This window comes from Centroberyx gerrardi, chromosome 21, assembly GCF_048128805.1.
Source record: "Centroberyx gerrardi isolate f3 chromosome 21, fCenGer3.hap1.cur.20231027, whole genome shotgun sequence".
NCBI classification, from domain to species: Eukaryota; Metazoa; Chordata; class Actinopteri; order Beryciformes; family Berycidae; genus Centroberyx; species Centroberyx gerrardi.
Genome location: NC_136017.1, coordinates 7,492,102 through 7,519,601, shown reverse-complemented (window position 1 = coordinate 7,519,601; position 27,500 = coordinate 7,492,102). Strand labels below are relative to the sequence as shown.

The 27,500-nt window shown below is 42.1% G+C and overlaps 1 protein-coding gene across 1 annotated transcript; it reads left to right on the top strand.

Annotated features, from left to right (window-relative positions):
- Window positions 1–3,237: 3,237 nt before the first annotated feature.
- On the top strand, window positions 3,238–26,305 carry obsl1a (obscurin like cytoskeletal adaptor 1a). Its single transcript, XM_078291205.1, has 23 exons — window positions 3,238–3,680; window positions 3,732–4,447; window positions 6,714–6,983; window positions 7,062–7,322; window positions 8,274–8,579; window positions 9,083–9,349; window positions 9,451–9,726; window positions 11,558–11,672; window positions 12,664–12,824; window positions 13,623–13,895; window positions 14,599–14,874; window positions 15,890–16,165; window positions 16,705–16,980; window positions 17,554–17,829; window positions 18,879–19,148; window positions 19,245–19,511; window positions 21,015–21,281; window positions 21,968–22,080; window positions 22,246–22,399; window positions 23,568–23,729; window positions 23,941–24,045; window positions 24,502–24,768; window positions 25,899–26,305. Exons 1-23 carry the CDS (start codon window positions 3,238–3,240, stop codon window positions 26,174–26,176), a joined length of 6,075 nt encoding a protein of 2,024 aa, XP_078147331.1. The 3' UTR covers window positions 26,177–26,305.
- The last annotated feature ends 1,195 nt before the right edge of the window (window positions 26,306–27,500 follow it).

The window sequence follows — 27,500 nt, the reverse complement described above, 5'->3', positions numbered from 1 at the left end:
AAAGCCAACGGCTGTAAGCTATTTAGAGGCAGTGAGAGCAGCTCTTTGCATCCCACTTCTGTGAAACGCTGATGAAACACTGAAGCAGACTCCTGACACCCTGATGGTGAGGATGTCATGTGCCAGATCATAATGGGCTTCGATGCACAGCACTTCCATAATCTTTCCCTTATCAGTGTCCCATACATTATAGAGAGTGGTTTATGTGGCTGGCTTTATTCACCTATGTGTTGAATAAGATGCCTTCTCCATTGATTTTGCAGTATGGGTACAAAGTTGTTTTTTTTCTGAGGGATTAGCAAAACCACAAGGTAGCGCCTATGGGTATGCATGAATTTAGGTATAAAGTAAATGGTATAGCTGCATTTTAGTTGTTGTTAGAAGTATCTTAATTTGAAAGTCAACACTAGAAAGGCCAGTGGATTTTGGGGTTCGACAACGAGGCTAACAAGCTTCACCTGAAGGGGGTAAATATGATAATAACTACTCTTTTCTTGTGTGATTTTGAGAATCTAACACTGCTTGTATAAAAACTGGATTGAGGAAAAGTTATGGAGAGACATTTTGAAATCGGAAATATGTCCATTCTACAGTTCAAAACAGCAATCAGTTGACAGTGGCTTGGCCGTTCTAGTATTAAAAGAATAATTATGCTTTCAAGTAAAACTGAGATTTGAACTAAGGTCATATCGAAAGAACGGTATAATTCAACCATGGTCATCATCTATTAGTAGGACTGTGTGTCAAAGGAAATTCACCAACACAGCTACTGGTTTTCATTAAAGCAAATTCTGTCTATTGATATCCTTTGCTTTTTAACAAACAAAATTCAACTGATTTTCCTTCAACAAATAGCCATAAATTAGTGGAAACTTGAGAACCCATTGGGAGAATTCATATTCTAACACTGATCTGACACTAACTTGACCCTCTTTATGGCTTAACGTGCATCATGACTCAAGGAGCCAGAGCCCCGGCAGGTGGGGCGTCCTTCTCTTCGGAGGTTTAAGTCAGGATATCTGTTAAGCTGAGTGATCCAGCGCAGAGCTCGCCCTCCCCTCTATCTTTAGTCGGCCACGCTCTGTGAATGGAGTGCCTAACTTTATCTGCCCCACTGTCATCGAAGCTGCTGGTATTTTTAGGGGGCGGCTTGCAGTGGCAGCAGCTGCGAAAGCATTTAATGCCCCCCCCCTACCCCCCATTCCCAACTCTCTCTCTCTCTCTGTATCTCTCTCTCTCTCTCTACCTCTATGCCATTGGACAATGACGATATCAAGGCACCACTGGACTGGCTGACGCATAATCCAAGCACTCGGACTGAGGGAGTGTGGTCATTTTCCTCTCTGCCACCTGCAACCTAACGCCAAACCGAGGGGACGGAACCAAGACATTATGCTCATTTTGACAATTGCGAATGGAAGATTTCAATTTTTTGACTTTAAGTGACCAGCATTTTTAAAAAATCTTGGGAAACCCTTCGAGAGGAGTGTCAAACTTGACCTGCGTGAGAAAACGACAAACTGAAGTTTTAACAGCAAGACTAAAAGCCACCTGAAAGAAAAAGGAACAGGAACTGAAGTGTGAAGCTTGATGAGCGTACAGCGGCACAGCAGAGCGGACGTCTGCCATTTTTAGGGACTCCAGGAATCACTTAAAAAAAAGGGTCAAAGGTCATTCTATTGAATCTTGGCTGAAGAGACGGGGGTCGATGTCCACTTGAGCTTTTTGAGGATATCCTTTTAAAGTAATTAGGACAATAGTGTCAGAATGTTTTAAAGAGAAGGATACACAGGAGTGGTAAGTTTAGCCTTTGAAGTTTCTGATTATTACAATTCTACTGGATAAAATTAGAAAAGGGTGAATTTGTAGTATGTTTGTTTCCTCTTATATGTTTCCCTTGGCACTGATTCTTTACATCCATCCCTCACGGAATAGAATAAATTACTATGCACATGTGCCAACAAATGCGTTGACTATTAATTGTATGTTTTCATGTTTTTGCAGATCAAAAGAGTTGATTTAAATGTTTGGCACGCTGCCTGAAATGCTAGATTCTAGTCAAGACATGAGCATCTGATTATATGATCTGTTCTACTTCGAGGAAGTGCATCATCTGTGATAGTGTGGTGCGTCATGTTGAAGGAGCAGTTACAATTCTTGATGCCAAAAGAAGGATGTTGACAGTGAAACAAATGGGAGATGGACCTTTTCCATTGGCTGCTACATGATCAAACCAATAACTATCTTTATCATGGAAGATGAAGTCAGCTTTAGATACTGCATAGCTTAAGTTGTTGCTAAACCTCAAAGCTATAGACAATATGAAAACAATGCAGTAGGAATTTCAAGATTTGCTTTCTGTTCTGTACGAGTAATCTTTCAGGAACTTTCATGAACATCCATCAGGAAGGAGGCAGCAGTCATGCATGTAGCATACATTTCTGGGTCAATTTTGCCCTAGTTTTTGACTGCAGGTGTGCCATGGCAGAGTTTGTGTGCTATCTGACACATGGTCTCTGGTGGCTTTTTTTGGACAGACTACTTTATAAATACACTCTTCAATGAGTTACAGCACCAGCTGTGAGACAACTGAGAGTGGTTTACGTTTGCTCGAAACTCAGTTTACTAAATCAGCGTGTTCACCGCAGTTTAGCTTTGGTAGCTGACATTAAGAGTAATTTGAATCATTTGAAACTGTCAAATACAGTCTCTCCTCTGTATTAGATGACCTCAGTCAGATACCTCATGGCAAAATAGTGCATTTTAAAATGCATCTCCTACTTTGTTCCCCAGATGAGACAGTCGTTCACACAACACACTCTCAGCTGGCTGTGGGAATTGTAAACAGGAGGGGATACAGAAACATACAGAGGCCAGTGTATTGCAACAGTCAAGCCAAGAAAAAAAACACTCGACCAATATAATTTAGGGGTTTCCTTGGCATTGTTTAGAGTCTGTAAGTAGGGATTAGTCTGTGGCTGGCCAAGCCTTTTGGACTTTTGCACTTTTGAACGGTCTGTAGTATGTAGATGTAAAGTTCTTATTTGTTCCAATGGAAAATAAGTATTGAGTTGAGATGTTTCAAATGTTTGAGTCTTTAATGTTTCCACCGAAGTTGAATACTGAAATATAATTTTTTTACCTTACAGTTGCTACATCAAAGACAAGTGGGACATTTGGGAGAGACTCCAGAAGATCTTTCTTCATTCTTCAAAACACAGAGAAGCTGAAGTCATTATGGACATTTTTGGAGGAGCTCCTCGTGTATTGGGCTACCCCCGGCCCGTAGTGGCACAGTGTGGCACAGACGCCACACTGAAGTGTCAGATCGGTGGGGACCCCCGTCCAGAAGTGGTCTGGGAGCGTAAAAATGTCCAGATCCTGTCTGAGGGACGCTTCAAGCTCTCCGAGGAGGGGAAAGCTTACTTACTCACCATTACTGGAGTCTCCCCGCAGGATGCTGGCCAGTACATCTGCAAGGCCAGAAATAGCATCGGTGAAACCTACGCAGCAGCCTCCCTCAAAGTAGAAGGGGAGGCCCAACAACAGGAGGAGGGACAAAAGCAAACAGCGGTCAATGGCGTGAACCAACCAGTGCAAGAAAATGGAGATTTAAGACACGTGAACGGCTACTCCAAAGTGCAACAGAATGGCGAAAACAGGGAGCAGCAAAATGGGAAGTTTGGAGAGCAGCTGAATGGAGAGCGGGAGAAGTGGAGCGGCGAGATCAGGGATAAACAAGAGGAGATCAACCTAACGTCGGACGATAAGCCGCGTTTCCTCATCAAGCCGCTCTCGCTGCGCGTGGATCGGGGCGAAGACGCCGCTTTCTCCTGCAAACTCTGGGGCACGCCGCTGCCCGAGGTGCTGTGGGAGAAAGACGGCAAGAAGCTGAACGACATCTTCGAGAGCGCCCACTTCAGCGTGAGCAGCCAGGACGGCGGCTGGTTCCAGCTCAAGATCTACCACACGCGCATGCCCGACAAAGGCGTGTACACCTGCAAGGCCGTCAACTGCCACGGCGAGGCCTTGGCCGGCGCCGTCCTCCTCGTCGAGCCCGTCCCGGAGCGAGAGGAGGGCAAGATGTCTTCCAACGGTCACACCAACAGCCAGTGGTCGCCGAAGCACAGGGGCGGGAGACACAGTTTGGCGAGATACGTGGAGGAGCCGCCGGTCAACGCGGCGAAAGTCAAGAAGTTTGCGGTGGCGGAGGGGAAACACGCCAAGTTTCGCTGCTTTGTGACGGGGAAGCCGAAGCCCGAGATCATCTGGAAGAAAGACGGGGTGCAGCTGGAGCCCGGGAGGCGACATCTGATATTTGAGGACAGAGAGGGTTACTACACCCTGAAGGTCCTGTACAGCAAGGTGCAGGACACCGGGCTGTACGTCTGCGCGGCATCAAACGCTCTGGGACACACTCTCAGCGCCGTTCACCTGTCTGTCAAAGGTAGGTGATGCTTCCTTCCTGCTTCTCCCACATCCCAAATCGGAATGCATACACATTGCTACATGTGAAGAGTTCATCTTTAAAATGCTATGTATCCATCAAGGAAAAGAAATAATTCGCTGAAGTTCATCATTCAATACATCTAAAATATAAAGGATCCGGTCTGAAAAGGTGTTATAATTTTGTCATCCAAGGATGTAAGTTGGCCATTATCCTAAATTATCCTATACCATAATTATGTAATTTGTACAGCTAGTAATTTTTTTTGTAATAGTAGGTTTTACTTGTTTCAAATGGTGGGTATATTGTTTTAAAATTGAACTTTTCATATCATATAGTATCTTTAACAATATATTAATCTAGACTAGTTGTAGAATAAGAGGTAGGTAAATTGTAGAAGGAAACAATTGTCACTACTGCTAGAGAAAATAGTACAATTTGATACAATTTTCCAACCACACAAACCAAAACAAATAATTATAATAGACAATACATAAAATATAATGGAATTGCTAAAGAGTACCATCCATACAAGCATCCAAACTATTCTGTGATTGAAGTTTTTAATTGTGTTACTAATTACTCATACAGTTAATTATTAAAAAGCTTAAGTTGTTTCAAGTTATTGAAATTATTTCAACCTGTTGTCCTATATCCATATAATCCTAAATTGTAAAAACAAAAACACATATCCAAGTGCATTATTATCTCAGAAACTTTTAAGGGATGCTGTATTAAAGTTAGATTCTTCATAATTCCAAACAGCAGACCATATTCCTCAAATATAAACTGCTGGTGCGGAAACCTTTTGGTCTACCCAGAAGAAATCTTGATCAGTGATCAAATACAAACCTTCCCTTTAAGAATTTCTGTACTGTTTCCTCTCATGTGTCATCATGAGTCAAGATTTTAATAAAGCAATAACAGTGAATGATGGACCAAATGAATGAGTCATGCTTTCTCGGATGCATACTGCCAGCAGCATAGATAAAGCTTTAGGTCATAAGCTGCACTTGTCGTTGATAATTGCTGTGTATACACTGTGGAAATGCACAGCTATAAGAAAAGCACTGCGTCACCTTTTAAATTGGTAATTATTTTCTCCTAATCCTCTCATAATGGGCGGATAATTCTGGGGTCACATAGCTTTCTGATACAATACGGACAGTCCTGCACTGCCAGCTGGTGATATCAGATGTGTCAGTTTTGTCTGGGGTGAACATGCCAATCCTTAATATACAGTACAGTGGCATTATAGCAACTGAGCCCTGCTTAAAAAAAGATTAGTGTGATGTGCAGAGGTCAAATTGAACGGTTTTGTTGTAAAATGTCCATTTTAGGTGGGAAAAATGCAACCTGAAATTACTCTGTCAATATTTCAAAAACACAGATGATTATTTCCTTATAATATTTTTTTAAGCAGAGATCTAACTTTAATAACAATCCAAAACATGCTTCACTTTTCATGCCAAGAATAATTTTAGGTGTGAGTGTTTTGAAATGGTGGATGTCTTGTTTTGGAATGAGACTCAGTTTTTGATGGTGTGCCATGTTATTTCTAGCCATTCCTCCTTACAGAATGAACTTATAGGACATCTAGAAAACAAACGTGTAACTAATTGTCATGGTGTGATTATCTTGGCCAATAATATCCCAGTAAATGATAACTTCTAATATTACTGGATTACCTGAAAACTTCTATTACTGCTGTGATAGGCCCATAGCAAGTTAGAGAGTTAATTCTGAACATATAGCAACTTTTGTCCATTTAAACATTGACTGAACACTGTAGGTATACTCACTCTCTACGAACCAGTAACCCATTAAATGCAAGGAGGGATGCAAAATCCCCTTAAAATTAATTAAGGGAGTTATTAATGGAGGAGACCCCATCAAAGCCCCTTAATTTTCGACTCATTACTTTCTAATTTCATGTAAAATTCAGGGAGACAGGAACTTCCCATTAATAACTCACTACAAAAGGCATGAAAAATCCCTAAATTACTAGTGTCCACGAATCAACCCATGAATAAATCCCTTATAAACCCATATGACACTAACCTTACTTTTTAAATAATATGTTATTTTAATGGATAATTAATGTTTATGTAATGGAGAAATTAAGGATATAATTGCGGGATACAATAAAGGGGTAATAGTGGTACCAAAAATTGATACCACTGTTAATGTTTTTAACAATGAAATATAGTGAGACCTAAACACCAGCCCACCCCTAACACTGTCCTGTATCTTCCTTGGTCTCTAGGCCCACCGGTGCGGTTCAGGCGTCCGTTAAAGGACCTCGAGGTGAGGGAGAGGGACGTAGCCGTACTGGAGTGCGAGGTGCCGGACGAGTCGGTCCCAGCGGCCTGGTACCTGGAGGACCAGAGGCTGATGCCCAGCAATAAATATGGGATGGAGCAGAAAGGAACCAGGCGAAGACTCACCATCCACGACGTCGGGACAGACGACGACGGAGTCTACCTGTGTGAGATGCCAGACGGAGGGAAGAGCATCGCAGAGCTGTCGGTTAAAGGTACGCTGTATTTTAGACTTGTGAAATGGTCAAGTATTGGAAATCATATCCAAACAATGCCAATTTTTCTATCCTCAGGCACAATTCTTCGTAAACTTCCCCGCAAGCTGGAGGTGCTGGAGGGTGAGAACGCCGCCTTCTGTGTGGAGGTGGAGGAGGACGACATGGAGGTCCACTGGTTCAAAGACGGCTTGAAGCTGCACGAGACTCACCAGACCATCCTCAAGTCTTTCGGTAAAACCCACATCCTGGTCTTCGTCAACGTGGCCTATCACGACTCGGGGGTGGTGACCTTCGTTGTGGGGCGATCCAAGACTTCATCACGCCTCAAGGTGAAAGGTGAGTTTGGGAACCACTGGTATCTAGTAGTTAGTAGTTAAAACAATATACATGTATGTCTATGGGGTGCAGATTTGCAAAATGTTCTTTGCATGTTCTTTCTGAGCTTAAACGTGTTGCTAATATTTGTATATACTGTATATGGCAAGTTATTGGAGTTATGTGGCCTCAGTTGAAGTTTTACAACTCCTACAGACAGTCGGTGTTATTCAGCTGAAATAGTCATATTGAATTTTACATTTTAGGCATTTAGCTTACACTCTTATCTAGAACAGCTTGCAGTGAGTGAGCAGGTAGGAGTTCAGTGAGTGTTTTGGTCAAGAACACTTGAACAGGACAAATGGCTGTAAACGCTAAAAAGGCCAAGTACCACCAGTTGATGGTGGTTTTGAATTTTATAATTGAAATACTTCAGGTTTTGCATTTCCCTCCCCATGTCTTTTCCCAGATACACTATCTGTACAAATCAGTGCTGATGTAGATTTTCAAAATTAAGGAAGGAAATAGTAGTTATGATAATGATATTTAACCACTTCAAGTTGACGGCATGTTGGCCTTCACTGCAAAAAAATAACAAGTTGTCCAGTGATTTTATGATATTTTTAGTCAAATTATCTCACTGCACTGGCAGATAATGTTGCTGGTTTCAATACATTTCACTTGATTCATGTCAATATGACTTCTTTCAAGAAATCATCATTAAAACAATGAAGAAAATCTTGAAACAAGACTATTTAACTTTTACCAAGTAAATGTCCTAAAACAAGTTGCATTATGCTGAAAAAAAGTCAAAATTGTTGAAACCGGTAACACCTTGGCTGCTTTGGGGTTTGAGCCTGTGACGGTTTGGTGACTGGATGGCCTCTCTAACCCTAACCACCCTGCCATCATGGTTCAAATTGGTCACATTATTCATCCTTTCCTCCCTCTACCCATTCATGTTTTATCCAGCTGCAAGACACAGCCCCCCTATCTGTCCCGTGGGAGTCAAAATGGACATGGAGCGCCCCAACAGCGCCCTCCTCACCTGGGTGCCCGCCCCCTCCGGCCCGGCCACCACCCGCTCCATCTTTGTGGTGGAGAGACAGGAGGTGGGCTCCCAGGAGTGGCACAAGTGTTTCACCTCAGAAAGCGCCACCTCAGCAGAGGTCACCGGTGACAGCGTAGCGTGCGAAGGCAACTACCGCTTCCGTGTCTGCTGCATCAACAAGTACGGGAGGAGCGGCCATGTGGAGTTCCCCAAAGTCGTCCATCTGGGTGAGTTATTACTGTGAAGTAGTATTGGACGTGTGTTATTTATATGCAGGAAAGGAAGGAGGAAATCTCATAAACCTGATGTGATTGTGTCATCAGGGAGAAATCCATCATAGAAGAGGCAGGGAGACCAATTTGTCCACAGACAGAAGCCTCAATAGACCAGAATGCAATGCAGCCAGCAATTGGTGTTACTATCGCTATTACTATGGTTATTGCTTCTCCTACAGATAGATCCACAGATGGATTCAACAAGGGCAGCCAGTTCTCTGGGGGATGTCTAAAAGCATTCTGGGAAATGTAGGAAATCACTAACTGAGGCAGAAGTAGATGAGGCAGGTTGAGGAAAAGTGGGTACACCAAAAAAGTAAATTTCAACACTTCATCACAAACTAGCTCCTGGAATCCATTGAACATCACAGATTGATTATATATGACAATGTAAGAGTATCTGAGGGTGGATTTCTCCTTTAATAACCTAAATCTCCTTTGTTCCTTCTCTTTAGTTCCTGGTCCCAAAATTCGCAGCCAACTCCGAGGTTGTGAGGTGCTGGAGGGAGAAGACGCTCGCTTCTCCATCGAGCTGTCGGCCTCGATGACCGGAACCTGGTTTTTGAACAGCACCCAACTGCAGCAGGGCGGCCGGTACTCCGTACATCAGTCCCAGACGCAGCACTCGCTGGTCATCCGTGAAACCCAGGCGGCAGACAACACCGCTGAGGTCACTTTCATAGCCAACGGAGTCCGAGATTCAGCAGTTCTCACGGTTAAACGTAGGTGTAAAAATCTATTTATCTTATAACTTTTAATGGTACAATGTGGTGAAAGCGTTTTTTTCAGGAGTTTACAGTTGTGTTTCTTCATCCGTTCGCAGCTGCTGTGGTGAAGTTCAGCCCTCTGTCAGAGTTAGACAGCAGTAAAAAGGTGGAGTCTGGGGATCCCATCGTCCTCTACTGCGAAGTCTCCCACTCCTTCTCCAAAGTATCCTGGTTCAAAGATGGGGTGGAGCTGCAGGTGAGCGACGGCCTCAACATCCAATCGGACGGGAACATGAGGAGGATTGTGATCCAGTCGGCCGGGGCGTCGGACTCTGGAGTTTATACCTGTGAAACTACAGGGGATGTCGTCAAATTCAATGTGGAGGTTGCAGGTAAGTGTGTGTTGTGTGTATGTGTGTGTGGGGGGGTGATCAATGGAATATCTCTTCCAACAAGAGCAGGGAGTTGGGTTTTGGCATCTTGATCACTTCATTTCCAACAACTACCAAGGTTGGGGATCAATTCCATTTCCTCGTACTAAAAGGCTTTTGGAAAGCTGATCAATTTCAAGTCATCAGATATATTTAAGGAAACAGTTTACATCTCTAACAGTCCATTCTTAAGTTTTTAATTTGTAATTTCAGTAGGTGAGTTTGGCACTATATGACCAACCTCATCACACACTGAACAGTATCATTCCATATCACTCCAGTGTCACTCCATACTGACAATCGTACTAAATGACCATTGAAAGGCAATTTAATTTGAAAATGCAACATATCCATTTTGATTTTTTTTGTCCTCCATACTTCAAATTTTCAGAATACATTCTCAAAAATATCCCATATAATACTGATGTTTGTAATGAGACATCTCGCCAAAAACATGCAAATGAGAATTATCTATAGTCTGGCCTTTATTATGGGACAATAGTGTCCAGGTCGAAAAGTTATGCTTTAAATTAGTCATTGAATTAAATACAGCTCCAAAACGAATTGTACTTTGGGGCTGTAATCATTTTGTAAGACAAATGGTGTCAGTTTTCTTTCATTTGATTTATCTCATTTTGGAAAGAATTTTCATTCATGGCATGGAACTGTCGGCCTTGGTTGGCGACAGTTTCATTTTCATTTGGTTTTCATTTCATTTTTACTTCATCTGTCACACTAACCAACTCAAACACTCGTAGCCGCCCCGGTCACGTTCTGCGAGCTCCCTGCTGCCGAGCGGACCAGGAGCCCAGAGGCAGGCGAAGCTGTCGTCCTGCAGTGCGACGTCTCACTCCCGGACGCCCAGGTCTACTGGTACAAAGACGGAGAGCAGATCTTCAACCAGCCTGGGATAGACTTGCTGGAGGAGGGGCACAGACGGACGCTTATTATCAACTCGGCAGATCTCTCTGACTCGGGCGTGTACTCTTGTCGAACAGCTGATGATGTCGCTGCGTTTCAGGTCGAGGTCAAAGGTGATCGGCAACGACTGCTGCGCTGTGTTGTGCCAGAAATGGGATGCTAATAGGATTTATTGATTTTTGTTGTTAATAACTTTGTTGTCAGGGTTGATTGTGCCAAATGTCTCTCGGTTGATTTTTCTTTCTGAAGCTAATCAACGTTGAAACATCTTTTCCTCTTTCATGTACGGCTCTTATGTTGATTCTCACACTTTGATTCTTGATGAGTTTGATGATGACTCGTATGTCATCATCAAAGTAGTATGCTTATTTTTTTTATTTTATTCTTCTGTTCTTACTCACAAGACTCATAGCGGTTGGGAATGATCTTGTTGTGAAAGTTACTTCCATAATCCAATGCATGTCATCACTTCACCATAAATGTCTAACTATGAGGAACAACTAATGAATGAAATAATGAATATAGTGAACATAAACTTCTATCTTGCCTCTCAGCCTTGCTATCCATCTCCATCTTACTCACTCTCAAAATATCCAACCCAAACCAATACTATAGTTGCAGGGGGAAAAAATCAGAAATTTGTGAGGAAAAAACTCAGAAATTTAATTTAGACTTTAATCTCAGAATTTCTTAGTTATTTCCCATTTCACCTACAATTTCACCTAATACTCTTCGGTAGTTTTTTTACACTCCAACCAAAACATAATAAAAGCATTTCTAACCCTTCCAGGAGGCTTGTTCTCTCTCTCCACGACTTCCTTGTTTTCCAGCTGCTGACATCCATCTCCCTCCTTCCTCTTTTTTTCCCCAGGTCCCTCTGTGGAGTTCACTCCCGTCCCAGAGGAAGACCTCCATAAGAGCAGCATGGAGCTGGACCCCGTGGTGCTGCACTGCCAGGTCTCCAGGGAGGACGCTGCAGTCGTGTGGTAAGGGGAAGAATAATAAAGTCCTGCTAGAAGGATATAGAAATAGTTAACTGATGCTTTTAATTGCGCTCTGCTTCCAGCTTCTATTTCCAAAGATTCCTGTGCCAGAATCTGAATTACAGTATAACATCAGGTTTTGTATTGTAACGCCATTTGTGGTTAAAACTGGGACATTTGTTTTTTTGAATAAACAACCTATACCATAATGCATGACTTCAGCACAGTCAAATTAACATGTATTGTTTGCATCTATTGTAGCATAAAGGTTTTTGTGTTTTTCATAGATTTGTTTTTGCATTCAGAGCTTTAAAATGGGATATTACATAATAGGGGTCAATAAACTATTTTGTTATTATTATGAATTATCGAATCAAAACTTGTATTTTGCTAAGATCATACAAAATGGGTCTCTTATAAAGTTAAATAAACTTCATGGTGATATTGCCATGGCTCCTTGACACATGTTTTAATGCTTGTATGAGTTTTATCAGATCATGTAAGCAATGTGGCCAAGTGTTTATTAGAAGCAGGCATTTATCTTCTAAACCAATGGTTCTCAAGGTGGGGTCCGGGGACCACCAGGGGACCTTGAGCGGGTTCCAGGGGGTACCCAGCAAATTGATGAATTGTTAAACTTCACCATTACGCCATTTACAAGATGTTAACACAATTAGAGAATGTAGAAGAATGATTATTTTGATCATAGTTTCACTGTAATCTCTACCTACTGTTATCTACCTACAATACACAGTCATGGAATTCTGGACAAAATCATATCGAACAATAAAAAGATTTGGGTCCAAGAGACAAAATCTCATCAAATGGGGGTCTGTGGTTCTAATGTGAACTACATTAGGGGTCCCTGATATGAAAAGGTTGAGAATCACTGTGCTAAACTGTGAGGATCTTCCAAGTGTCCCAGCCTATGATTTGAGACTCTGTGTTTATTCTCAGTTTTACAGCTGTCTGCATGTCATTTGATGTTTCCCAGGTATAAGGATGGCTGTGAGATCCAGCCCAGCGACAACATCACCCTCCAGGCTGAGGGAACCATGCGGCGGCTGATCATCCGCTCTGCAGAGACCACAGACGCTGGAAACTACACCTGCCAGGCAGGGAGCAACAGCATCGGGTTCACCGTCAATGTCAGAGGTACAGACCACCTGCTGACTCTCTTTTGCCACATGTTAGTCTGTGTACTGCATGAAGACACATAGTTTGCTATAGTGAACCAATTGAAGAACATCTCTCTTAATCCCTGAAAATTAAGCTGATGATTAAAGGTGGTACATGTAGCATTTTAACCTCAATAAATCATTGGTACATACATTTTGAGACATTAGTATAATTACCACAAACAAACAAGACCATGACAGAGAAGACTGGCAGCCTCTACTGGCCTCTACACTGTATTTTACATTGTGTACTACCGGGTCAGATTTGGCGGGAAATCTGCTGGATTGATTTACGGCACAAAACAGGAAGAGGGCGCTGTTCTCCCAGAGCAAACAGAGCTAAAGCTTTCAGAGTTTCTGGCAATGGATGGTGGAAGGGGTGGAAGGCAGATGGAAGTAAAGCCATAGAATAAACCTTTGACCAAAACAGAAACATCCTCTTTGCAACAGAGAGCAACTGTGTTTATGGGAAATGTGGTCTTAATTTAACAACACTAGAACTAACAATACCACTGGCATAAGATAGAGGCTACCTTTTGCTCTACTATGGTCTCATTTGTTTACAGTAATTATACCAATTTATCACAATTCATTTGACAATGATGAATTGATGTTTAAAAACACCACATGTAGCGCCTTTAACATTATAGAATTTAGATAAGGCATTGGCTATAATGACTAAGCCAATAATAATCTGTAAAAGACAAAGAATTATTTATAACAATCGGAAAAACATGAATTTGCCTCTTTGTTCTTCCTCTTATTACAAACACAGAGCCTCCAGTGATGATTGTGGACCCTAAGGACGATGTCGTGATGGAGCGCTACATCTCGGAGGAGATCCACCTGCAGTGCGAGCTGTCCCGCTCCAGCGGTCGGGTCCACTGGTACAAAGACAGCCTGATGGTGCAGGACAGTGACAACATCCGACTGACATCCGAGGGTCCTTACAGGAGGCTGACCGTCCTCTGTGGCACGGCCGAAGACTCTGGAGAGTACGTCTGCAACACAGATGGAGACTCTGTCTTCTTCCAGCTTACTGTCGCAGGTAAAATACACCTTTGTGCTTAATACAATATGGAATCTACAATCAAAAGGGCAGATTGGAGTTTTAGTTCTACAAAGATTTTTCAGAGGCAGAGCTGTTCTGGAGGCAGAAATAATCTCATTGGTTGAGTTAAACCTCAATGGGCGGAGCCAAAGAGCCACAGTTTTTCTGGCTAAATAATGTTAGAATGAATCCCAGTGAGAAAGGCAAGCACTAAAAACACTCTAGATTCTTACAGTGTTGTAAGACATTATACACTTGTTTATAGTTTATTATACACTACCAGTCAAAAGTTTGGACACACGCATTTTTCTTTATTTTTACTATTTTCCACATTTTAGAATAATAGTAAAGACATAAAAACTATGAAATAACACAAATGGAATTATGCAGTGACCAAAAAAGTGTTAAACAAATCAAAACTATCTTATATTTTAGATTCTTTAAAGTAGCCGCCCTTTGCCTTGATGGAAAGGCAAAGGCTTTGGAAAGAAATTCATACATAGGATCAACTTCACTATTTATATTTGTCTAAGAAACAAATTTCAAGCATTTAAGCATAAGCCTTTAGATGAAAATGGCTTTAAGATAATGAAAAACATAGTACATTCAATCAGGTGTGTCCAAATGTTTGACTGATAGTGTAGCTGCACTTAAAATGCCCTATAAACACATACTTCATACCCTTCCCCTCCTGCACCAGAGCCACTGGTCCGGATCGTTTCCCCCGGTGAACCGGAGCTGGAGCTGACCCATGTAGCTCCTGAGAGGCTGGAGCTCAGCTGTGAGATCTCCCAGGCCAACGCCCCGGTCCGGTGGTACAGAGACGGCCTGGAGGTGGAGGAGAGCCCCGACTTGATCCTGGAGGTCGACGGTCCCCAACGCCGGCTGGTCATTCCCATAACCAGTGTGGACGACACCGGGGAGTATGTGTGTGACACTGAAGATGACTCGGTGACCTTCCTGGTGACTATTACAGGTGAGGGTGCTCTACATGCCAAAACATCTCCATCTTAACAAGTCATCTAGTCTATTTTTAAGTCCTAAAATCGTAATTTTCTTAAAATAAGTGAAAAAAATCTGCCAGTGGGGTTCGATAATTTCACTTGTTTACAATGCAAATCAACTTTTCAAGAATTTTGTAGAATCAAGTGGCATTTTCTTGATAGCAGTGCAGTGATCTGCCTTATTCTGACAACATACTGACACTCATTTCTAGAAAACTCCTTACTCTTGTATTTCACTTCTTCTTGTACTTCACTCCATCTTCTTCTTGTACTTCACTTCATCTTCTTCTTGTACTTCACTTCTTCCTCTTGTACTTCACTTCTTCTTGTACTTCACTTCTTCTTCTTGTACTTCACTCCATCTTCTTCTTGTACTTCACTTCTTCTTGTACTTCACTCCATCTTCTTCTTGTACTTCACTTCTTCCTCTTGTACTTCACTTCTTCTTGTACTTCACTTCTTCTTGTACTTCACTTCTTGTACTTCACTCCATCTTCTTCTTGTACTTCACTTCTTCTTGTACTTCACTTCTTCTTGTACTTCACTTCATCTTCTTGTACTTCACTTCTTGTACTTCACTCCATCTTCTTCTTGTACTTCACTTCATCTTCTTGTACTTCACTTCTTCCTCTTGTACTTCACTTCTTCTTGTACTTCACTTTTTCTTCTTGTACTTCACTCCATCTTCTTCTTGTACTTCACTTCTTCCTCTTGTACTTCACTTCTTCTTGTACTTCACTTCTTCCTCTTGTACTTCACTTCTTCTTGTACTTCACTCCATCTTCTTCTTGTACTTCACTTCTTCCTCCTCCTCGTTATTTCTTCTAGACATAAAGAGGATAAGATCAAGGTGCTTCCTCCTTACAGATTGATTAGACTTTTTTTTTTGACATTTTTTGCTGACAAACATTTCTATCAAACATCGATCCTGAGCAAATTATTGATCCCCAGTTGTTACATTGTGACTCTCCCCTCCTTTTCCTTTAGAGCCTCCAGTGAAGCTTACTCGTCCAAAAAGGACGTCTGACAAAATGGAGAGTTTTGCCGGTGAACCAGTCGTGCTGGAGATCGAGGTGTCCCGCCCCACTGCGGAGGTGAAGTGGTGGCTGGACGGAAGAGAGGTAGAGGAGAGCAGCAACGTCACCATCACTGAGGACGGGCTTGTCCGGCGTCTCACCATCCACTCTCCTACCCCGGAGGATTCTGGGAAATACACCTGCGACGCCGGAGATGATCAAATTGACTTCCAGGTTAAAGTTTCAGGTAAGACAAAGTGATCAAGTTGATTTCCAGGTTAAAATCCAGGCAAAATAAAGTGATAAAATTGATTTCCAGGTTAAAGTTTCAGTTAAGACAAATAACATGCAAATGAACTAACTTTTAGTCAGTGGTTTAGACCTGAAATCTTTAAGTTAAAAGCATTTGTGGCCCAATACAATCAAACTTTCTGATGTATTGTTGGTAGTTGTGAACTGATTAGAGTTTATTTCAGCAGACCTTCATATGTAAGTAACATGTAATTCTGTATTCTCTTCTAAATCTTGTAGGATTTTTTTATTGGATTCTTCTAGGATTGCTATAGCTTTTTCTTTTTCTTTGATTTTGAAATCTAATTCAGTTTTCTTTTTTGCTGAAAATTAGCCTACATTATCATTCCCCTAATGTATGCCTTGAAAGCATCCCAAATTCTATAAGAAGTCGGTTTTTCTTCTACCTCTACATTGTTTGTGATAAATGTATGAGATGTCGTGGTTTGTGTCTATATTGAAAACTAAAATAAAATCGTAATTCTGTATTCTCAGAGGCTCCAGTGAAGATCCTGAGGAAGTCGGAGGTTAAAACGGCTCTGAAGTCCCTGATTTCTGATGATATCGTGCTGGAGTGTGAGCTGTCCAGGGCCAACGGCGTCACCAAGTGGTACAAAGACGGCAGTCGTATTGAGGATGACGAGCGGTTCTGTGAGGAGGAGGAAGGGGCTTTCCGCTCGCTGGTCATCCTCAACGCTGAGCTGGGAGATTCAGGAGAGTACTTCCTTGATGCTGGAGATGACAACATCAACTTCCAGGTTACAGTAGAAGGTAAAATGTATTAATTTTATAATTACATTTTGTTAGAATTTGACTAACATACACCTGTCTTATCAGCTTAAATGACAAAGTGGGGCTGCAGTAGAGAAGAGCTGCAGTTAAGATGCAGTAGATTTGCCCTATTTAAGTTAAAGCACTCTGTCCAAAGAAAGCTGGACTCACAACATTAGATGTTTTGCCTCTCTTGTCTCTTTGGTATAAAGCAATTATAGACCGGCGGGTTGGTAAACACGAGTGTGCTTTCCACAGATTACTGGCATTACACTACATGATTTCTGTGTTTTGAAGTCTTCAAAATTCAAACAGTTACCTAATATTTGGAGCTGCCAACATGCAGAATTGCCTTGTACAGCTTTAACTTTCCAATAAATTAATCTAAAAGTGGACAATTACATGTATGTCTTTGGGTTGCATTTTTTTCTGAAATGAATGTTACAATATTTATCAATTGGCTAATAAATTGTGTAGATAAACCAAATTATTTCAAAAGAAATAACCCCTGAATAAACCTCTAGCCTGACATTCAATCATAAAACTCTTGCCCCTCCCTCTCTCTGGCCTCAGAGCCTCCAGTGAGCATCGTGGGAAACTCCAATGACCCGGACTACCAGGAGATGGTGGCAGGGGACGACCTGATCCTGGCCTGCGAGGTGTCCCGCGCCAACGCGCCCGTCCAGTGGTACTGCAACGATCAGCCGCTGACCGCCGACTCCCGCACCTACATAGAGAGCTACGGCACGCTGAGGAAAATCATCATCTCCAACATCCAGCCCTCCGACTCTGGGAAGTACGTGTGCGACGCAGTGGGGGACAAGATGATCAGCATTGTCAGGATTCAAGGTACAAACCAAGAGAGGAGGTGATGTCTTTGTACTTTCATGAGAATTGGATATGGTTATGAATCTGATTGTGAAAGCCGTCCGCTGATTCTTTCCCTTTCCCCTAAAGAACTTCCAGTCACGTTCGTGAACAAGGAAGAGGACGTGGTTGTGACGGGGTACGAGGCGGAGGGCGTCACCTTAACGGGCGTCGTGTCCAAGGAGAGCGCTCTCGTGCGCTGGCTGAGAGACTGGACGGCCATCGACGGGGAACGCTTCAAAACACGCATGGACGGCCACAAGCGCACGCTCACCATCGAGCCGCTGAGGCGCTCTGATGCTGGAGAGTACACCTGCGATGCCAGCACAGACCAGATCCGCTTCAGCCTGCTGGTCAAAGGTTCACATTTCTGTTGTTTTTTGCATATCAGCGTGAATTAAGGTCTTGTCAATAATAACCATTGCATTTTGGCATTTTACCTAATTTCCATAATTGACTATATATTGTAAAAAGCCAAATGAATTCTGATTTTTTGCACCATAGAAATGAGGATCAAGTTCGTGACGCAGCTTCGAGACACACTGGCCCACGCCGACGGCATGGTGACCCTTCGCTGTGAGGTGTGCAAGCCAAAGGCGGACGTCCAGTGGCTGAGGAACGGCGTGGAGATGGTCCCCAGCAGGCGGTTCACCATCCGGGCTGACGGAGTGGAGCGAAGCCTGACCATCCACCGCTTGACCAGAGAGGATGCTGGGGAATACACCTGCGAGTCCAAAGACGACAGGACTGTGGCAGTGCTGAGAGTAGAGAGTAAGAATATCGGACTTTATCTCTGATTTTATGCGCTGTTATGAGAGCTGGATTGGCTTTTTGTTATTTTATTGATGGTAGAAGTGCGTACGTTTGTTTACCAAGGTGGATACAACGCCATGGACGAATAAGATTCCTATCAACTTTCATTTCATTGCATACTTTGCTCCCTTTCCTCTTCTAAACCGCTCCTTTTCTCCACTTTCATCCATTCTTCCCATCTTTCCCCTCTCTCTCTCGCTCTCTCTCTCTCTCTCCAGTGCCTCGAGTGGTGGAGTTCCTCACTGAGCTCCACAACACCACGGTGCTGGAGGGAGAGGACGCCACCTTTAAGTGCGTCGTTTCCCCCGAGGACGTCCAGTTGGTCTGGCTCATGGACAACGAGGCCATCACCCTCGGCGACCGTTACCAGGCGACCCAGAACGGCCTGTGCCACACCTTGGTGATCCGGAAGTGCCAGATGTTGGACTGTTCCAAGATCACGGCCGAGGCGGAGGGAACGATCAGCAAAGCCAGCCTCAAAGTCCAGGGTGAGACCATTGAGCGAGGGGAAAAGGCATTGACAGGGTCTTGAAATGTTCCGTGCTTTCATGATCTAGATTTCTGTCTCTCTCCACGATGTTCAGAGGCTCAGGTCATGTTTACCAAGAAAATGGAGGCCATCATGGCGGAAGAGTTCGGCGACGCCACCATGGAGACGGAGGTCAGTTTGGAGACGGGCGAGGTCCAGTGGATGAGGCAGGGGGTGGTGATCCAGCCCGGACCCCGGCACACGCTGGCCCAGGACGGCTGTAAACGCAGCCTGACCATCCTCAACCTGAACCTGTCGGACCGGGGAACCTACCGCTGCGAGACGCTGCATGACCGGACGCAGGTCAAGCTCAATGTGGAGCGTAAGTGGTCCGAGTCGGGGCATTCATGATATGTGGCCAGAGATGTTTACATACATGTACAGAACATGCTTAAGGGTTAGAGTTTGTGTTTCCATTATCTCCCACCCCTATATATCCTATCATGACAGTCCATTAAGGAGCGATCTTGGCCTGGTTTCCATCTCCAGCTCCCTTTTCTTTTGACAGAGCAGCACAACTCCCTGGGAACCACGTGCTGTTCTTTCCAAATAGCATTTTCAAATACTTTCTGTGGTTTGATTTGGCCTACTTATGTGTCAGAAGGGGAGGATTTGCCAAATAGGACAATACAGTAAGAGGAAAGCATTCAACAGTCAATATACACTACCAGTCAAAAGTTTGGACACACCTGATTGAATATACTATGTTTTTCATTTTGATCTAAAGGCTTCTGCTTAAATGCTTGAAATTTGTTTCTTAGACAAATATAAACAGTGAAGTTGATCCTATGGATGAATTTCTTTCCAAAGCCTTTGCCTTTCCATCAAGGCAAAGGGCGGCTACTTTAAAGAATCTAAAATATAAGATAGTTTTGATTTGTTTAACACTTTTTTGGTCACTGCATAATTCCATTTGTGTTATTTCATAGTTTTGATGTCTTTACTATTATTCTAAAATGTGAAAAATAGTAAAAATAAAGAATAAAGAAATGCGTGTCCAAACTTGACTGGTAGTGTAGTACACTGCTCTTTGACTGACATCTCACCTGATACAGACTGAACTGCCCTAATGCAGTAAATGCCACCAATCTGCTTCTCCTCGTTGCATAAAACAAATGCTAAGAATTATTTGCAGCTACTATTTGACTCTGATTGCACTGTGGGTGGCTGCTTGAACTTGAACTAACTGTACTACTATCCTGAACAATTAATGCACATATCCAGTAGCTGCTTCTCACAACATAGCATGGTGCGAATAGATACTAAGAATAGCTGCCAAAGACTAAGGCCTGTGAGTGAGAAAAGGCTTCTGAAACGCTGCTATGCTGTTATACAATAGCGCACTGAGTGATGCGGTGACTAAAATGGACCATGGACCTACAGTAGGTGTGGTGTCACATGTTAAACTCAGCTGTCTGTACAGACTATACTTGAACGTCCCCTGGTTGCCCTTGTAACTAATTCTCTCACCACATTGTTGTCTCAACGTACCTACAGTAAGAGAGTTATGCTTTAAAGCAATATGCCAATATGTCAAATGCATTGATGACAACATTACTTCAAAAGAAATGCATCAACAAACGAAGAGTTGCGTTCCAAAATTAGTTATCCTATAAAAAAGGGGCAAAAGATTGTTAGAATGAAAGTAAAACTTGCCATTGAATATTATTGAAATGTATCTGTCTTTTCAAATACAATTAAAATAGTAACATACCTCTAATCTACCTTTTCTGCATATCTGGTTGTTTTATGTATGGTATTTAATCCCAATATCACTCCTAACGAGCACAGTATGTATTTAAATCCCTCATCTCCTTCCATGCAGCCCGTAAGATCTCCATCCGTAAGGGCCTCAGCGACCAAGAGACGTTCGAACGAGAGACCGCCTCCTTCGAGGTGGAGCTGTCCCACACCGAGGTGGAGGGGGTTTGGCAGAAGGACGGCATCCGGGTGAAGCCCAACAACCAGTGGCGGGTGAGCACCAACGGGCGAGTCCACGGCCTCACCCTGTCCAGCCTCAGCCTGGAGGACACCGGCACCATCGTCTTCTCTGCTGAGGGGGTGAGAACCACTGCCAGGCTCACAGTCAAAGGTAACTACAGGACTGTGTAACGTAATGGGGAGAGGATGGGGTGCTGGCACAGTTAGAGTTAGGGGTTCAAGTTCCATTAGGGTCACCCATGCTAAAAAGACAGGGATTCTTAAACATTGTCATGTGACCCCAACTAGATACCCATTAGGCCACAAAACTTTGATAAGATTTTGTCCCATAGGAGTCTTTGTTGTTGTTGATTTTGTTGTTGTTGATTTAGTATTGAATTGTACAACTGTCTACACTTTACATGTCTTATACGTTGTCTAATTGGGGTAACGTCTAGTAAATGAAAATACAGTGATTTTAAATTATTCCCCATTTTGCTGGGGACCCCTGGAATCCCCTCAAGGACCCCTAGAGGTCCCTCGACCCCATTTTGAGAACCACTGCAATAAGAGATTATGGATAACTGTGTCCACCAAGAAGCATATGCTATATTGGCTGACAGTGTGTTGAGGCTGCTAATTAAGGCTTTGAGGGACTAATACTGACATAGTTGGCTACAATTACTTCCATATTACTTCTATAGTTTAATGAAAGCACAAAATTAATTGTAGTTTTATAGAAAATGTGTCAATGGATGAGTGGTTTGATGGACATTGGGAATGTATAGAAGGATGGTCTAATGGATAGATAAAGAGACATTGATTGATTGATTGATTGATTGATTGATTGATCAACAGAGACACCAGTGTCCATCCTGAGAAAGCTGGCCGACGTTCGTGTGGAGGAGGAACTTCCTGCGACTCTGGAGTGTGAATTCTCCAGACAAAATGTGGAAGTCAAGTGGCTCAAGGTAGAACGACCAAAACCATTAAAACCAGTATTCTTACTGGTTATATGTATGATGGATCAACCACAGCCTGTGTTTGCACATTGACTGATTCAGTGTAGAGTTAGAGATTGGTTTCATATGATAAAACATAAAGAATACCTCTGACGTTTCTCTTCTGTGAACCAGAACGGGACGGCGCTGAAGCCAGGGAAGAACTGCCGGATCTACTCCATGGGCAGGAAGCGGTTCTGTCAGATCCTGCAGTGTTCGCCGGCCGACTCCGGCTCCTACACATGTGACACAGGCGAGATCAACTCTTCCTGTTCACTGCAGGTTTACGGTAGGTTTTCTGGACACAGATATCATGAATATCACATTAAAACTTACTTGAAACAAGAAAGTCTGTATGAGAGATTCCATTGAGATTCCATTGAGACCTGTTATCAGCTTTTGTTGGCTATCAAGGCAAAATAACAAAAATTTTGAATGGCAAATAATGTAAATAAAACCTATAGCAACGACCTGAATATGAGATTTGAGCAGCATAAGATATGAAATGTTGATCAAATATTTTACATGACACAATTTAGCTCTAATGAAACAAGGGGTGCACTTATTTTTGCACACTCTATTTTACATTTATTTGAATTTTCTAACTTCATAAAAATATATAGAATTTTCCCATTACTTTAGTGTAATAGGAAACATTGTAAAGGTCTCAGAAAACGAAAAATCTCAAATAACTTCATTTTAAAATATTTTTTATAGCCCACAAAAACTCAAGGGGTGTACAAACTTTTTCACAGCACTCAATGGCCATTTTTTTTTTTAGCCGTTTTGCCAATAAGCAACGGTGAATTTGACATCAATTACATGCATTAACTACTGATGTTATGTCTATTTCAAGCCTTTTTAACTGTAGGCGCTCAAGCAGCCAGAGTTTTGTTTTAGTTTTGTTTTCAAAGAAAAACATATGGGTTCACTCACAATGTGCATCTAAAAGTGGGAGTATTTGTTGTGTTCTTCTATCTTTCTATTTTACTTGATTTGATTCTTTTAATGCAATGCATCTTGCTTGTTCTTTTATATGAATTTTATCTTTTTATCTGTCTTTTATCTGCCTTTTATTGATGTAAAGCACTTTGAGCTGCATGTTGTGTATGAAAGGTGCTATACAAATAAAGGTTATTATTATTATTATTATTATTATTATTATTATTATTATTATTATACTATGTGACATCACCACCTAGAGGTTGGAAGGGGGAGGTGGAGTCTTAAAACTGTCTAATGTGTTAAGAAATCTTAAAAGTAAGGAGCTTAATATGTTCAGATCCACGCTGGGTTTCTGTGTTGTCTTAGGGGAAAAAACAAATTATCTACAATAAACAGTGATTTTTGTTTTGCTCTTTGAGAAAGTGTGCCTTTTTACAATACTGTACATGCTATTGATGCTTTTTTTCTGGCCTCTAATATCCCTGATCCAAATCTGTTTACCGACCTCACAGAGCATGAATTGACCATAGTGAAGCATCTGGAGGACCTTTACATCCAGGAGGACCAGAACGCTGTCTTCATGTGTGAGGTTTCTCTGGAGGATGTGACTGGGGAGTGGTACAAGGACGGACACAAGATCCGGCCCACCAGCACCATCAAGATCCGCACTGAAGGTCAGAGAAAGAATTAAAGGAACTGAGTGATTTATCCATAGAATAAGAAATTCATTACCATAATAAATCTCATTGCTTCTCACAAATAGCTGCTTATACATAAAGAACAGACTATTTTTGAGTACAAAAGGTGTGAGAAGCACCATATAGGTAGAAAAGCATGTGACATCATGGGAATACTGGGATAAGAATGAAGTTTTTTCTCTCCCAGGGACCAAACACTTCCTGCTGATGTGTAATGTCAATGCTGAAGACTGTGGAGAAATCCGCTTTGCAGCCAAAGAGGTTGAATCCACAGCCTACCTGGAGGTGGAGGGTGAGTCTGTCTTACTTACTCCTATTCTTTGGCATGTTAGAAGTGGATCGCAGGTAAAAGCTGTAAGCTGGAAAACACCTACCATGTGAAAAATGTGAAACATCATCTTACAGAATGTAAAAACATAAAAAAAGAGAAAATATCCATATCTAAATATAAAAAAATTAATAAAAATACTTGTTATGTTATTTAACTTATCATAAATCCTCAGTTGACCACTTTTAAAGACTGGATCCCACACAGTTCAGAGACATTGAATAACTTTCATTCTTCCCAAAATGGATATGTAGCATTTTGGAATTTTTTATTTCTATTGACTAATTTGGAGACTTTCCTGTTCAGTTAATCAATACATCTTTTTGCAGCAGAGAAGCTGATGACAGTATTGTAAACTTGCCTTCATCATTAGTTGATACCAAAATCTCAAACCATCTTCCTCTCTTCTGACCACCTCAGAACTCCCCGTCTCCATCGTCAAGCCTCTGCGGGACCGGACGGCCCTGGAGAAACACCGCGTGATCCTGGAGTGCACCGTGTCGTCGCCGCGCTGCAGCGCCGCCTGGTACAAAGGCGGGGAGGAGCTGGCTCCCTCGGACCGACTGGAGATCCTGGTGGACGGCTGCTCCCACAAACTGGTGATCCAGCAGGTGGCCGTGGAGGACGAGGGCAGCTACAGCATTGAGGTCGGGGAGCACACGTGCAAAGCCAAGCTGATGGTGGAGGGTGAGTTGACTGGATAGCTGTCAATGGTAAAAATCTTGTTTAAGTGTTGCCTGGGTTCTGGGCAGACACTGTCCCAAGAGCAGGTGCAGGTTAAAGGGGCAATAAGTACGATTTTTACTGGCCCATATCACAAAATCTGTGGGGTTTTTTTGATAGGGTTGTTGATCAATACCAATGAGTTAATGATCGCTAGGTGTTGAGATTTCTTGGTTTCTAAACTTCCCACCCACTGGAGATTCAAGACACTCTCAGCTGGCTCCTTCCAGGGGTGGAAAGAGCACCAAAACTACTTAAAAACTACTTAAGTAAAAGTAACTAATTTAAAATCCAGAGTAACAGTTAGAGTTATGAGAGGCCATTCTAAAAATAAGATAATAAAATTCATGTCAGTATTTGATCTGTGCTAAAAAAAAAAAAAAAAAACACTGAAAATGCCCATCCTCATTATTCAATAATGTGACTATATTGACTTTCTTTTGTTATTTGCCTTACCTCCTTTTCTCTCTGAAAAACATCCACCTTTACCACAGCAAGATCACATTTTGTATTCCCTTTGTAATTTTGAGCAGCAGTGATGCTTGGGGGTATTTTTAAGTTTTAGTTCCACATCCGGCCCTGATTTGGTCCCAGTTATAGATTTATTCAGACTATTTTGTTTCAGAGAGATATTAGACTAAGTTATGGTGGTAATTGTCTTGCTGTGGTGCTGCACTGCAAACAATGACAAGCTGTCCAGTGACTGTATCTCATTTCATGATATTTTTAGTCAAATTGTCTCACTGCACTGGCAGATAATGTTGCTGGTTTCAATAAATTCAATAGATTCATGCCAATATGACTTCTTTCAAGAAATCATCATAAAACAATTAAGAAAATCTTGAAACAAGAAACTTTCTCCAAGACAATTCCACTTAAATGTCCTGAAACAAGTTACATTCTCCTGAAAAAAAGTCAAATTTGTTGAAATCGGTAAAATTATCTGCCAGTGCACTAAAATTATTTAACTAAAATAATCTTGATAAGTCTGGATACAAGATAAAATAACTTAACAGGTTTGTCAGTTGCAGTGTGCACATCACATCAACACACCGTAACAGCATTCCTTGTCTGTTCTCCCCTCCCTGCTGCAGCCCAGGCCCTCCTGATGGTCAGAGAGCTGGAGGATGTGGAGGTGACGGAGCCTGAGCCGGCGTGTTTCCAGTGCGAAGTGTCCGTCGACATCAGCAAGCCGCCCGTCTGGACTCTGAACGGAGAGACGCTCCAGCCCGGCCCCTCGGTCCGCCTGGAGAACCACGGGACGGTCCACAAACTCACCCTGAAACACACCGACGTGGACATGAGCGGGACGGTCAAGTTCACGACGGGCAAGGCCAAGAGCAGCGCCACTCTGAGTGTGAAGGGAGAGTAGAGGGAAGAGAGGAAAGAAAGAGACTCTGAGAGGAAGAAAGTGGGGAAATTGACTTTGAAAAATGGGAATTACTTATGTCCCCTACAACCTTTCAACAGCCAGTTGTACTTGGATGGATGAGTTACCCTATACTTTCAAATGGAGGGTATTCAGTGAAGTTAGATAAACTGTCTGAGCATGTCATGAAACATACTTCAGTCCAGTTATTCCCTTTTTTACAGTGTAGACAATGTTTTGTTTTTTTCCTGGCACAGATTCCGAGTCAACATTTACTTTACATTCTTGTATTCTGAAAAGTTCCCAAATAAAAAACAAGTTAGCAGTGGTTTATTCAACGACATGCAACAAACACATGAATACTCATCTATTTGCAAGATTATTTTTTACCATGCTATTGTGAATTTAGGTGGATTCCTTATTCCAGGGACGGGCTACCATGTGCCATGGAGGGCTGAGTGTCTGCAGATTCATGCCAACTAAAGACTACAGCAGATTTCACTCATCAGTTCCTCCTCTCTGATTGAAGGTGTGCTGATCAGCTGCTGCAGTCTTTGGTTAGAATGAAAACCTGCAGAGTCTCAGCCCTCCATGGGACGACCCCATTGCATCTTATTCAGAAAACATTAAAGGTGCTATGTGTTGCATTTTAAACACCAATATATCGTTGTCAAATAAATTGTAATACCTTTGTAATTATTGTAAACAAATGAGACCATAGTTGAGACGACTGGTAGCCTCTACCTCATGCCAATGGTATTGTTAATGTTTCTCAAAATTAAGACTACATTTCCCATAAACCCCTTGCTTTCTGTTGATAAGAGGATGCTACTTTCTCCAGTGGTGGTAGAAGAACAGCGCCCTCTTCCTGTTTTGTGCCATAAAGCAATCCAGCAGATTTATCAACAAATCTGACCCGGGAGATAAAGTGCAGTGTACAGGCTGACAATTTGTTTATGGTAATTATACTAACGTCTCAAATTGAATGTGGTGATGATTTATTGATGTTAAAATGTTACATGTAGCACCATAGTTGTGAAAAAGTGATCAAATCACAAAAACTTCATGCATCTTACCTGTTCTGTTTGTCAGGTTTTTCAAAGGGCAGGAAGGAACATTATCAACTCTGCTAGTAATAAACCGTTAAAATAATGCGAATTTGCAGCTAATAGTGTATTAATCCTGTTAATTTAATACATTTACCTGTAGTGCATTAAAAATGACCTGTCTTTCTGTCAACATAATTATTGGGTTTTATTACATTAACAGGAAGGTTGACATTTTTGACATGTAAGCTTTTTACAACAATTTTTTTCAAGTCATCTTC